Source organism: Neopsephotus bourkii, unplaced genomic scaffold, assembly GCF_033783945.1.
Source record: "Neopsephotus bourkii isolate Nb327-2 ecotype Australia unplaced genomic scaffold, CSIRO-AGI_Nbou_v1 NB_1663, whole genome shotgun sequence".
Classification (NCBI taxonomy): domain Eukaryota; kingdom Metazoa; phylum Chordata; class Aves; order Psittaciformes; family Psittacidae; genus Neopsephotus; species Neopsephotus bourkii.
The window spans coordinates 6,628,108-6,641,672 of NW_026902137.1; the positions used below are offsets into that span (position 1 = coordinate 6,628,108).

General features: G+C 49.9%; 1 protein-coding gene and 1 long non-coding RNA gene across 2 annotated transcripts in view; one reads left to right on the forward strand and one right to left on the reverse strand.

Moving 5' to 3' along the window:
• Positions 1-11,979, forward strand: part of LOC133224225 (uncharacterized) — a 163,565-nt gene extending 151,586 nt beyond the window's left edge. The window contains exon 4 of the long non-coding RNA XR_009728793.1: positions 11,240-11,979. This is a non-coding gene — a long non-coding RNA (uncharacterized LOC133224225). The remainder of the gene's footprint in view (positions 1-11,239) is intronic.
• On the reverse strand, positions 4,787-7,184 carry CEBPB (CCAAT enhancer binding protein beta). The gene has a single exon (XM_061375584.1). It carries the CDS (start codon positions 6,892-6,894, stop codon positions 5,896-5,898), a length of 999 nt encoding a protein of 332 aa, XP_061231568.1. The 5' UTR covers positions 6,895-7,184; the 3' UTR covers positions 4,787-5,895.
• Positions 11,980-13,565: the final 1,586 nt, after the last annotated feature.

Below are 13,565 nucleotides of genomic sequence, written 5' to 3' on the forward strand. Positions count from 1 at the left end.
TTTATAGAAAACAAGCTGTTGCGTTTGTTTGTGTGGGGATAGGGAGCACAGCATCCCATCGCCTCTGTCAAAAACATAGTTCTTTGACTGCCATGAATACAGAGGTGTCTGCATTCAACCAGGTCTGCTGAGCGAGCCAGCACTTCTTAGAGGGTTTATTCTGCAAATAGTATGAAATTATGAGACCTAACTTAACCCTCTGATTTAAATGGCCTGAACTCTGAGTTCTTTGATAGCCATATAATGTGTGATATGGGAATCCCAGAGGCAAGAGCAAGTAGGATGGGGCAGGGTGAAAACTGGATGGAGATCAAAGTCTTCTTTAGCTTTTAATTAACTAGCAAATATTATTGGAATTTATTATTATTTAGTATATGAATAGCTTTAATAGTAAATATATAAATTTGTGAAAAGTATAAAACAAATGAGGGTTAAATTTGGCACTGCTCTGTGAAACTGTGGCAACCAGTCCAATAGGAAGGTTTGGAACTAAATGTGTCCCTATTATAAATGCAAAACAGTTCGCTTCAGCAACTATTAACCCTTTTATCCTCATTTTGAATCCCAGCCCTATTGTTTTTCATATCCAGGCAGATCTAACCACCACCATTTCCAGGAGGGGAAGAAAGCCTTTTATTTAGAATCATAGAATAGTTAGGGTTGGACAGGACCTTAAGATCATCCAGTTCCAACCCCCTGCCATGGGCAGGGACACCTCACACTAAGCCATGTCACCCAAGGCTCTGTCCAACCTGGCCTTGAACACCGCCAGGAACTGGAGCATTCACAACATCCCTGGGCAACCCATTCCAGTGCCTCACCACCCTCACAGTAAAGAACTTCTTCCTTATATCCAATCTAAACTTCCCCTGTTTAAGTTTGAACCCGTTACCCCTTGTCCTGTCACTACAGTCCCTAATGTAAAGCATTTGAATATTCATTCAGCAGGTGGGGAAGTGATCACAGAAAGCATTTTCTTTTCCAATTGAGTTTCCAGTACATCAAACTGAGCATATGAGAATTACAGCTATGGCAAAGTTAGGAACTCCCGAGGACTCCAGCCCCAGGGGTGATGATCCAGGCACCATGCAGTTGTTCCCAGGATCATTTCAAGGAGAAACTCTGGGAGTTTCAGGCAGTTTTGCATCAAACACCGCACCTTAAATTTCACATGATCCTGATGTTAGTCCGAGGCTGTATCTAATCCTTTGAGGTGTTTACATACTCACCATAGATTGTGCTGCTCATCTGCCCAGAGTGGGGCAAAACAGCCTCAGTAGGTATGAAAGCTTCAGGAACCTCAGAAAACCTCAGGTTATTATCCAAGTGTAGAGTTTCTACCAAAGTTTGGCTTAGTGTTGCCAAGATCATACTCTCAGACCATGTTTTCCTGTTTGGATCCCATTAAACTTCATTCGTTTAACAATTTCACTTCTCTGTTCAGTGAGTATCTCTCAAAGGAGAACCAATTCCCTCACATATTCTATGGGTTTAGTTTTACTTTATTGATTGATTATAAAAAGTGTTCAGAATGTGAACTAATTGTTTCTTTGGGAGAAGTTAATGATATTCCTGGGTTTGCTTGGATTTCCTGCTTAATGTAGTAGGAATCTTTCAACATATATGCATAGGTTAAAATTTTTCTTCACACTTTACAATCATATATGAGGTTTGCCCTAAAATTCTGACTGTTAAATGTTTGTGCAGACTTAAACATAAAAGAGGCTAACACTCAGGAGAGTAATAAAGACTTCTTTTTGACTTAGCAATCAGTAGCAAAAAGTTACAACCACATTTGTCATTACCCCCCATCCACCATAAAGTCATCTTTGTCCAGTACAAACTGAACACAGAACCCTGGCATTCCAGTCTGGTGCTGCTTTAGACTCACTTTGTGTCAGTATGAATGACAGGAAAATACAAGACAATGCTTAATTGCATCTTAAGCGGTATCACTATAAATAACAAAAACAGATGTGTAATTTGGCCTCATATACATGTTTTTATCTTTATTAAAGCAGATATTGACTTGCATTGACTTTTATTCTGGTCACAGCTAATGAAACATTGCTGGAAAACTAGCTGGTATGAGAGTAATTTCATAATTTCATACACATCCACATCAATGACAATTGTTCTAGCAAGGAAATGGTAAACATTGTGCACAAAGCTTTTTTCAGGCTGTAATTTCAGTATCTGAAGGCTATTGCAGAATAAACCCATACTGTTACCAAATGTGATCAAGCCTCCCTCCCAGTAACCCTTTGGGGCATGTGTGCAATTTGAGTGATTTTATGTGACAGAGGAGAAATGATTCGTATAGCAAGAAGTGCAAATAGCACTGCATCTTCCAAGAGTCCCTGATGGAAGGCAGTGGGAAAAGTGTGAAAGGAACAGCAAAGCATCAGAGCTGCACAGGGTTATACATGCTTTGGGCAGATAAATAGAGAGTAATAAATTGTATTCATAGATAGAAGAACTGCTAACAAAATTATAATTGTATTTTTAAATAGTTTGCTTTAAAATTATACATATGATTCCTTTTGCAGAACTAAGCATAACTGAATTCAAACACCTAGCAAAACAGAGCTATGTGCTTTGAAAAGGGGATGTCCGTGCCAGGGATTTGATCTTACAGGCTTCTTTCTACATAGGAAGACACACTGTTATTTTGGAAGTAAGGAGAAAGCACTATATGAATCAGTCAATGTAATAAATAATTTGAAGGTTAAAAAATAAAAGCCCAAACAAAATGCTGTTTATAAAGTTCCATAAGATTCCAAACAGTGCAGAGTCCTAGCAAAAGCTGTATGGAGTTGCTTTAGGAAAAGAAGCTCAAGAGTCCCTGTCAGAAGACAACTGAGACATACTAAGTACTGCTTTCAGTCAACAGAATCTTATTTGTAATGGGAAACTATATCAATATTTGGAGCTGAGCCAGTGCTTGGACAGGGATTTTCCAATTCCCCTGCTGTGATTAGAAAAGGTATTTGGAATCTTGTGTCTGCTTTAGTGATTGTAGTTTTCGCAGATTCATTTCCAAACTGCTTTTTTCCAGACTATTTCTTGTCTAGGAAACGTTTTAATTACAGGGGCTTTTCTATATGCTTGTCTGTAAAGCAGGGTATTTCATGACCTCCATGCATTTAATACTGCTACACAGCTTCTAAAATATGAGTGATGTGGGTAGTACAAGACTAAGAATGAAGGATTTGGGAATTTTCTTTCTGACTTTCACAGATTCCTTCTGACACCAGTGTAAAATTGGTGCATTTCTGTCCTTAACTTTCCTGCCTGTAACGGCGTCTTTTGGACAAAAGCTCACTGCTGCACAAATTTCTCCTGAACAAGGAATCTACAATCCTACTTAAATGATACATCAGAATACAGCAGATATTCAAACATCATTCTTTACATTGCAGCAACACCACCCTGTCTCCCCTGAACTGTGGCAGGCAAAGTTTAAGGATGAGGATTAGCCAATTCATGCCTGGTAGAGCTCTATCTCCAAAACTGGAGTATTATTTAAACAAATGTAAATACCTTCAGTACATCTTATCTCTCAATCTCCCCTGCCTTCCAGCCCCCATGAACTGAACTTTTGTTGGAAACTTTGACATTTAGACAGAAAGAAAGAAAGAAATATGCCCGAGGACAGCTTCAGTCCTGCAATTCCACCCTCAGGAGCACCCGGGTCTGACTGGGAGCACTGCTTGTAAGTTTGGGTAGCATGGCATGGCCTACAGCACAACAAGAAAATAGAATCTAACGATGTGGATAAGTTTCGTAACTAGAAGAATAGTAGAATAAACAGCCACAGGAGGCTGGAGTAATCATCGTCACGAGGGACAGTCAAGACAAGATCTAACGTCTATCTTGCCTGCAAGAACTTGAGTCATGCTGGTGCAGGAGCTAGCTCACCCAAGAAAATCTATTCTTAGGGTCTCATAAAAACAACTGAACTGCACTGTACAAGTTAAAAAGCAAACAGAGGAAATCTGCATGAGGAGTAACACTCACTGCTCACTCCTGCACGGCTCCTTGCAGGAGCTGCAGAGGCACTGGGGGAGGCAGGGAATGCGTAACAAATTTCAGTGAGAGCTCTCTCAAGCAGATTTCCCCGCAGGAAGCCAGGATCTTAAGTGTCAAAAAAGCAGAACAGTTTTTTCAGCAGAAAACCTGCTTTCCTTAAAGAAACACTAAAAATAAGCAACAAATTGATAATTTGTTCCTCTGCAAACCACTGCTGTTTGGATTGGAATGCATAGGGGTGAATTCAAGCCTTTATACTAAAAAATCCTTCTGTGTTCAGCTGTCAAACAGGGCACAGGCCACGAAGCAGTTTCTTTTCTGGGGCACAGGGAATCTGGATCTAAAAACTTAATGCTTAAATTTGGCCTCACAGGAAAATGGAAAATGCTGAGTAAGACCCGATCATTTGCTCAGCTCCCTCCATGTAACCAGCTTGAGACTGTTAACTTCTTACAGGGAAATAACGCAGCCTGGGAGCCCTGGCAAGTCTGGCATGTTCCTCAGTTCTCCCTAAACCAAAGCGATGGCCTCTGACAAACCTCCTTCTCTGCCACCCCATCCTTATCTGTCACTTGCCCGCAGCAAACACACATGCACACAAAACAAACAGCTCTCGTCAGAGAAGCTCTCTCTGCAGGGTTTAGAAAGACATGTCAAGAGGAAAGATGAGGGAGTTGTTCATAAGCCTCTCACCTGGCCGGGTTTCATGAGAGCTTCCTGAGCAATGCCCGAAATTACCGACATCCAACAGAAATGCTACTTTCTCATGTTTATTCCTGTAAACTACAAACATAAGAAAAGCTGAATCATAGAGAATAGAAACTTGGTAAAGAAAACACACACACAACATAAACAAACCCTCATTTCAAGCTTCCTCCCTGACTTTTTCTTCCTCCCTCCCACTTCAGGCTTGGTGTTACTTTGCCAAAGATTGGTCATGGTTTGGATAGCACATCTTGCTCTACACGTTCAGAACAGCAAGAAGTGCAAAAAACTCAACACAAACACCTCCTCCCCAAACAACACCCAAGCGGCAGCTAAAGCAAGTGATTAGAGGACATAAAATGAGGCAACAAGAACTGGCTAAAGCTTCAGCTCTGCTCTTTGCTGGGTTTCTCTTGGGGGTTTTGCTTTTTGCTTTTGCTTGGGTTTATTTTTTCCTTTCTCCTAGTCACAGAGAAAGCCAAAAGAGCAACAAAAATCCTGATCCCAGACCCCAGCATTGAGCCAGATTCAGCTAGAATTTCAACCCTGCGCTTAATCTCACTTTAAACGTGCCTTCAAAATAAAACAAGCTACTTTCTTTAACCTAGTCATAAAGTTTATTAAAATTGTTCATTAATGCTTCAAATGTAGCAAGAATGCATAGATCCCAAAATATACATATGTATTTTCTTATAGAAATAGATTATTCTTTATAATAAAAAAAAACAAACTGTAGGAACATCTTTAACAGATTACTCAATTCATGACTGACAGTTACACGAGATTGCATCATGTACACAGCATTCCCAGCCATGCTTAAAGGATTGCATCACTTTGCCCTTGCTCTCCTCTCGCTCTTTTAAATAACCCCAGCGCCCAGCAGCCTGCAGAGCCCGTCCTGGACCGGGGCACCGGGACCCCGGGACCGGGGTCCCTCCGCTCCGCGCCGCCCCGCTGACAGCCCCCGGGAGATCCCCGCGCGGCGGCGGAGCCTTCCGCCCACATGTAAATAAAGACCGAAAAAACACAAGAACAAACCAACATAAAAACCATTAAAAACCAGCCCACCGGCCCCCGGGCTCGCCCCCAGCCCGGCGGAGCGCGGCGGAGCGGGGCGAGGAGCCGGCGGCTCCGCTAGCCCCGTGGCCCGGCCGGGGGTCAGCAGCGAGGCGAGGAGGCGAGCAGGGGCTCGGGCAGCTGTTTGAACAAGTTCCTGAGGGTGCTGAGCTCCCGGGAGAGCTGCTCCACCTTCTTCTGCAGCCGCTCGTTCTCGGCCGTCAGTTCCAAGACTTTGTGCTGCGTCTCCAGGTTGCGCATTTTCGCTTTGTCGCGGCTCTTGCGTACCGCGATGTTGTTCCTCTCCCGACGGAGCTTGTACTCGTCGCTGTGCTTGTCCACGCACTTCTTGGGCTTGTTCTTGCCCGCCGCGGGGCCGGAGTAGCCCCCGGCGGCGGCGGCCGCGGACTTGGAGGACTCGGAGGGATTTGGGGTGCCGGGGGGGCTGGAGGAGGACGAGGTGGACAGGTTCCCGCTGCTGCCGCTCGGCACCGACTGGTAACCCAGGTAGGAGCGCACGGTGCTGCCGTAGGGTGAGGACATGCCCCCCGGTCCCGGCCCGGCTCCCCCTTCTTCCTTACGGGGCCCTTTGCAAGAGTCCAGGGTCTCGAAGACCGGCTCCACCTTGGTCTCCACGATCTGGGGCGGGAAGCAGCCCGGCAGCCCCCCCGGTTTGTGGCTCTGGCTGGCGCAGGGGTGGCTGTGCCGGGCGAGGCTGATGTAGGTGTAGTCGGGCTTCTTGCTCCCGCCGCTGCCTTTATAGTCCTCGGCGAAGAGATCGGAAAGGAAATCTTGGCCGGCGCCGCTGCTGCAGGGAGGCTCAAAGTTGCCCCCTGCTGCTGCTGCTGCTGCGGCGGCGGGAGGCGGCTGCGCCGGCGGCTGCGATGCCAGGGGGTCCAGGTAGGGGCTGAAGTCGATGGCTCTCTCGTGGTCCCCTACGGTGAGCTCGGTCATGGAGCGGCCCCCGGCCGCCCGCGGGTGCAGCTTGTTGAGCGCAGCCAGACAGTCCGCCTCGTAATAGAAATTAGCCACTTCCATGGATTTAAAGGCGGGAGGCTGGATGGGGAGGCATGCTGCGTCCCAGGCCACCAGGCGTTGCATGAAAGCAAAGGGGGATGCGGGGAGGAGGACAGGACGCGGGGGGCCCCCCCGGCAGAGGGTCAGGCTGCCGCCGTCGGGGTGGGGGCTGTATGGGGGGGCTCCGGACCCGGCCTCAGCCTCCGATGCTGGGCACGGCCCCCGGCTGCGCTGCCCACCGGGGCTGGGTCAGGTCCTGCGGCGCGGCGGGGCTTCACCGCTCCGGGAGCTGCGGCGGGAGCTGGCGCGTCTCGTCCGGACCATCTGGTTCTGGGGCCCGTGTCCCAAAGTCTCTGACTTAGGAAAGTTCCTTTCCCCGGTTATTTATAGGGGCGGTGGATCCCATAGCAACAGGCGCGTCACCGCCTGGCCGCCTGCCACACTGCACGCTCGGTAACTGCCGGCCCCGGCCCCGGCCGCGGCCCCGGAGGCGGCTCCCGGGGCGGGTATTGCCAAGTGCGGTGCCCGCCGAGCGGCCGCGCTGCGGACGGGGCTTCGCGGGGGAGCGGGCCCCGGCGGGGCGGCAGGAGCGGGGTCCGGGACACGCACACGCGTGTGTCGGGACGGTGCCGCCGGCTCCCTGCCCGAGGGGCTCCCTCCTTCGCGCCCGGGAGCGGGCTGGGGGCTGGCGGCGCTGCCGAGGTGGTGGGGGCAGGTCCCGGCTGCGCCCCTGTTCCCTTGGGAAATAGAGGGAAAGAGGGATTTTCCGGAGCCCCTTAGGTGAGGCAGGGGAAAGGCTGCAAACAGACAGATCCCGTTATTCTCCGTCCCGTGCTTGCTTGAGTCAGTCCCAGGGGCAATGAGCACCATCCATCTGAATGGGCACAGAGGGGTCGGAGCAGGGCACGGGGCTGCTGCAGGCCTCCTGCATTCCAGCAGCAAAAGAGTCGAGCCAGTGCAGAGCTCCCCTTGCCATCTCTTTGTGCAGGGATGGTGGCCTTATAGTTTACCTTGGCGTATTTGCTTTGCATGATATGGTGCAACTGTCAGGGTACACGAGCGACAGGGAATCAAAGGGGACTGACTGTATCCCACACGGTTCAGAAGGGAAATGAGATACGTGCATAGAAACATGGAATCCAAATGTTTTTAGAATCGCGGGTTAAGTTTGGGAAGGAAGACTGAATCTTGATGTCCGTTTTAATTAAAGACACCCACCTTGGGAATCAAACTTATATTTTCACTCTCTTACTCCCACATTTACCTGTCTACAAGCTGGTGATTCATCCCCAGAATAAAGGACATTAATTTAAAACAAAACATATAATTAAAGGAAGTAGGAGTGTCCTTCGCCTCAGTAAAGAAGACCCAGCACTGCAGGGAAAATGACATTGCCTCTTAGAATAATGTGAAGCAATCCTGCGGTGTGGGAAATATTGTAACGTTAAGCCAGAGGAACAGGTATTGCATTATACGATTCAAACAGTCAACTGTTCATAATGTCCAAACCTCAGAACTTTGAAAAGAGGAAGAATTCAAGAATCAGGCAGTGATCATCGGACTTTTTCTCACTTTAGTTTTTAATTTGCTTTTTCTTTCCCAGTTTTAAAAGGATTTCTTTTCTTTCCATAGCAGAAGTACCCTAACAGGTTTTCAGGCTTCAAATAGTTCTAGTTCCATCTTTATCTACCAAGTTAATCTTTGGTGAATGCACCAGAGATTAAATTGGAGCTGGGCCTGGCCAGAGCGCTGGGTCTGGAGGTTGGAGTTGGAGCCCATACCTTCATAAATACAAACATCTGTATTGGGTGCAAATACTGGCAAGTCGCAGTGAGCCAGGGCTTGTTCTTCTGGCTGTTTACTCCCTCGTTCCGTGCCTTTATCCTGCATTCTGATCTGGCAGTTACCTCCAGCCGCTGCCCCAACTGGCCCTTGTAGCCGAGCTCTTGAAAGTTGGCCTCATGTGCTTCCTACCTCCCAGGCATCTCAGGGACCCAGAGCAGGAGGTCTCCTGCTGCAGCGATGCCTTTCTCGGCACTACCCTGACAGCTCTCCAGCTCACCACTGCTGCTGGGTGAAGTCGAGCACTCAGAGTGGTTGGTGACTTCCCTGGGCAGTTTTTCAAGACAGTTTTGGAGATCTCAGTTTGCCCTTTTCAAGCTTCTGCCCTCTCCTCCCCTGCTCTGCAGCACTTGTACTGCTGCCTGGGCTGATCTTCCCTAACAAAACACAGTGCCTGTGCAACTGTCATGTGAAACAGATTATATCAGGGATGGTGTGGCCCACACCTCACTGCCAGGCCAGTGCTGAGTAATCCTGTAGTCACCGAGATCACACGTCAGCCGGGGTGGTAATTGAGGTTGGATGCCCAGCTTGTCCCCTCCTTGCCTTCTCCCCCCTCACCTCCCTGCTGTACCTGGATCTCTTTAAACTTCCTCCAGCTCACCTCAAACCCCAGCATCCACTCTCATGGAGCCAACGTCCGTTCTCAGCTTCTCATGGGAACCTTGTCGGCGGCTCTAACCACGTATCCAAAACCCTGGCATTCGACAAGCAGGTTCTGAGCTAACTCTGGTCTCTCATAAATTGCTTCTGCACTTGTCATAACAAATGCATGGCCAGAAATGGGGTTTTTGGAATGGGAACAGGTGCAGAGAGAGGCTCGCACAGTGAGGGTTGAGGGGAGGCCTGGGCACACTGAGCTCCATCCCTTGGCCTGGCCACATGTGCAGAGGCTGCTAGTAATCGTCCTGGAAAACTCTTCAGAGAGATGCTTTAGATAGGAGAATAGATTCAGAGATTTCTGGTGAAGGGATCCAGGCACTGCTGTGAAGAACCCACGGAAGCAGGTTTGCTGTCTCCCAACAGAGTGATTTTGAACAGGAAGGCAGCCCTTCTGTGCAAGCACCTTATTCCTAGTGATTCCATGCTTTCCTTTCTTCAGAACTAGTTAGCTGAGGAAGGAGACAGCATAACTCACAAATCACTTAGTAAGAACATAAAGCATATTTGAGCAGAAAGAAATCTGATGCAATAGAATCCAGATCCCTCTACATTCATGTGTGAAACAAGGTAGACACTGGGAGGGAAACAGAAAGATACCAGAAAAGGTGGAGGGGAGAATCTCAGTGCTCATTTCAGTCATGAATTAAATTCTGCTCTTCAGTATTTCCTTTGTTCTGTAAAAGCCACAACTTTCCAGCTCCAGGCTCAGACCTACGATAAAGCATTGCAAAGGCATTTTCTTCCTGGAAATGGTCTTCTTTTCCAGGATTTTTTGCAAGATTTCCAGTTCATGCGCTCCAGGTCTGCAGCAGCTGTCCCTGGAAGGACACCAGCTTTGGGGAGACGCTGTTGGTTTAATGGTGATGGCTCAAACACTGAAGTGTTTATAAGGTCTGTGGACTGAGGACCATACTCTGGGCTGTCTGTAATTTCTGATGTTTCTTGCTGCAGACCTGTCTCAAGTATTATTTCCTTTGCAGTAGCTCTTAACAGATCAGTAAGATCAGAGCTGTATCATGCTAAACCGTGTGTGAGCACAGCCTGTCACCCTGCCCTGCAGAGCAAAACAACAAGGATGGGCAGAAGAGGACAAAGAGGAAAGAGGCTTGTGCCAGAGGTTGGGAGTTGCATCGATGAACGAAGTGCTGTAGGTAGTGTGTTGGAAATGGGCTGAAGAGGAGAATATGAGGGGTTCCAGGGCAGAGCGGTATCCATGCAAACAGGCAGGCTGGGAGAGAGCACAGAGGTGGTGTGGGAAGGTCTCGGGGGGGTAGGAGGGGACCTTGCCTGAAAGACTGGCTTAAGTGGAGCGATGTTGCAATAAGGGCTGCAAAACAGAGAAGTAAAATTGAAATGTATTTCTGAGCATGTTGTGAGCTGTGTTTGCTCCTCTTCCTACCCCCAGGTACCTCTTTATACAGCCGCACACCTATGCCAATGACAACTCTAAAGTTGTACCTGGCAGAGGCCAGATTTCAATCTCTTGCTGTTCTCTGCTGTAAAAGAGCAGTGCTTATGAAATGTCAGGCAGGGGCAATGTCTCAACTCGGAGAGAGGTTGGCTCTCCTTCCGCCTCCCCCAGCCCTGAGACCAGCCTCAAGACTTATTTTAACATAAAAACTGATTGCCACATGCTTTCCTCTCTTCTGAAACCACAGCAGCGATACCCTGCCTTGCAGTCTCCAGTGGCAGGGAGCTCCCCAGGCGCTTGCAGGCCCTGTCTCCTGGCCTCCTTCACTTCTTTTGTTAGAGACCAGAGTCCTCCCCCTCCCTAAGTGCTCCCTCGCCCCTTGTTTCCATGTGACACCGTGATGCTCGGGCAGTTGTTGGTCTTCTGCTGATTTTCTGCTCACCTCTGACCTAGCATTTGCAGCGCTGCGTTGCTCAATCCCACTTTATCTGCACGTTGCTCTTTGCCCTACAGTGCTGCAGAGACGACACCTGGAGATTGGCACCGCTGCCTGCAGACAGCATGAGCAACATACCTTCCCCGACCCCATGGAAAATTTTCCAGAGCAAATTGGAGGTCAGAGCGCCCACTCTGTGGCTCTGCAAGAGACAGAGAAGGAGGCAGAGCCAGAGGGCACACCAACACCCCCGAACGGGACAGTGACAAAGCAGAAGCTGCAGTCTCCAGTCCCGTGTTGCAGAGTCGCGCTGAAGCCATTTGGCTGGCAAGACATGGGTTGGCTTTCCAAGCAGGGACTGTAAGAGGTGACTTTGTGGTTTATGAGTACCCTGTTCCCTTGTATTCCAAAAAGAACTGGCAAAGAAGCTGCTGTCCACCAGCTTTCCAGAAGTTTTCCATAGTTGTCTGACATTCCCTAGGTAATTGTGGCCTCTTTCTTTGATGGATTTATTAAGATCATGTATTAATGCTTTTTTCTAACATATGCAAGCTTTCGAGAGATCCATCAAGGGAACAGGAATTCTGTCCCTCCAGGAGACCCTGCCAAGGGTCAGAATTTCCTAGTACAGAACTTGGGAATTCATCTAGGCATTTTCTAAAAGAGGAGAGCTGTTCAGAGGTGCTGAGGCTGCAGGCCGAGTAGCTGGGACTCCATGGTGTGCTGCTGGGGTGACATAAACCAAGGGAGGACTTAGAGTAACAGGAGAGTGGGCTTAAGAAACAAGATTTTTCTTCATTAAAAGCATTAAGGTCCATGTCCTTGACTGTACAAATACCTTCTTTTCCCTCTGCTCTCATCTTGTGTCAAGCACCATGGAGAAAGTGGAGTTGCCAGGCATCACTTAGGACTTGTAGGTGTGAGTCCTGGCACCTAAAAGCAGCCCCTGGGCTGGTCTGTGTCATCTGGCAGCTGGCTTTGGTGGACTAGGTACCAGGCAGGGATAGCCATGGAGTACCATCCTCCACACGCCTCACCTTTTGGTCCCTGTTGTCTCCGTGTCTACGCATTTACAGCTTCAGACGGGAGCCGTAGGAGTGGCCATTCCAGCTCTCCCACCCACTGACACATTCCCATGCCAGAGCCCAGCAAGGGAGCTGCAGCCAGATCCCGCTCCCTTTGTGCCTTGTGGCGCGGGAAGAGACTGGAATTGCCTAAGCCCAGAGGAGAGAGGTGAGCCCGGAGGATGCGCTGCACCGACGGGCCCGTGCTGGTGGTGGGCAGCAGGGGCTCCAGGTGCCCTGGCAGGTGTCAGTCACAGGGTGAGGCAGTGCCCAGGGCCGTGCCAGCGGCAGTCGGGGTCCCCGGGTCCCCGTTCCGGGGTGGCTGTGGCTGAACGGGGCTCACGGCAGCGCCGGGCGGGCACCGGGCTTCGCACCCAGCCCGCGCCGCCCGCTCGGCCAGGCCCGTCACCGGGCTTGGGGCGCCACCTAGCGGCTCGCGGCGGGGCCGGGGCGGGGCCAGGGGCGGGGCCAGGGGCGGGGCCGGGGCGGGGCAGTTGGCGGTAACCGGCAGCCCGCGCCGGGCGGGCGTTTGAACACTGCTCGCCCCGAAGCCTCTGCTGCCGCACCGGCTGTGCCGCCCGCACACCCCCGGCCTGCTCCCGGGAGCGGCGGGAGGGGTGAGCACAGCACGGCGGGGCCTGGTGTCTGCTGCCCCTGAACAAACCCGGCAGGGATGCAGCTCCTCCGGAGCTTCCTGTACAGCGGTGCCGTCTGTCGTGTCCCGGTACAGCCCTTGTCACCCCAAAGAGTGGAAACGCTCTCAGTGCACAGTTCCATTCAGAGTCTCAGTAGCCTTGTTCTAGATGTGGGACCATGGAACCATGGAATGGTTTGGGTTTGGGTTGGGAAGGACCTTAAAGATCATCCCTGCCATGGGCTGGGTCACCTACTCATAGGCTCCAGTGGAGCTCCAAGAGCTGCCACAGCCATCGTGCCACCACACACTGAGAAAGGGTGAACCCCAGGGATCTGGCACCGCATGGGCATAGTGCCTGATGGAAACAGCACCCTGAAAGTAAAGAAATGTGTCAGGAAACCTGTCAGTGACCTGCACAAGTATCACCTGTGAGGGTGCTGAGGCACTGGCACAGGATGCTCAGAGAAGCTGTGGCTGCCCCATCGCTGGCAGTGTTCAAGGCCGGGTTGGGCAGGGCTTGGATCAAGCTGCTCTAGTGGAAAGTGTCCCTGCCTGTGGGTGGCAGGGGTTGGAACCGGGTGAGTTTTAAGGACCCTTCCAACCCAAACCATTCCATAGTTCTATGATTCTATGATCAGTCAGATACCTGGTTTAGTATTTCACCCACTGCAAATGGATCCATTTAAAATGTTTAAGTGAAAT

Bases quoted from the DNA above. Each gene is read 5' to 3' on its own strand.
- CEBPB (XM_061375584.1), bottom strand. From the start codon at position 6,894: ATGCAACGCCTGGTGGCCTGGGACGCAGCATGCCTCCCCATCCAGCCT.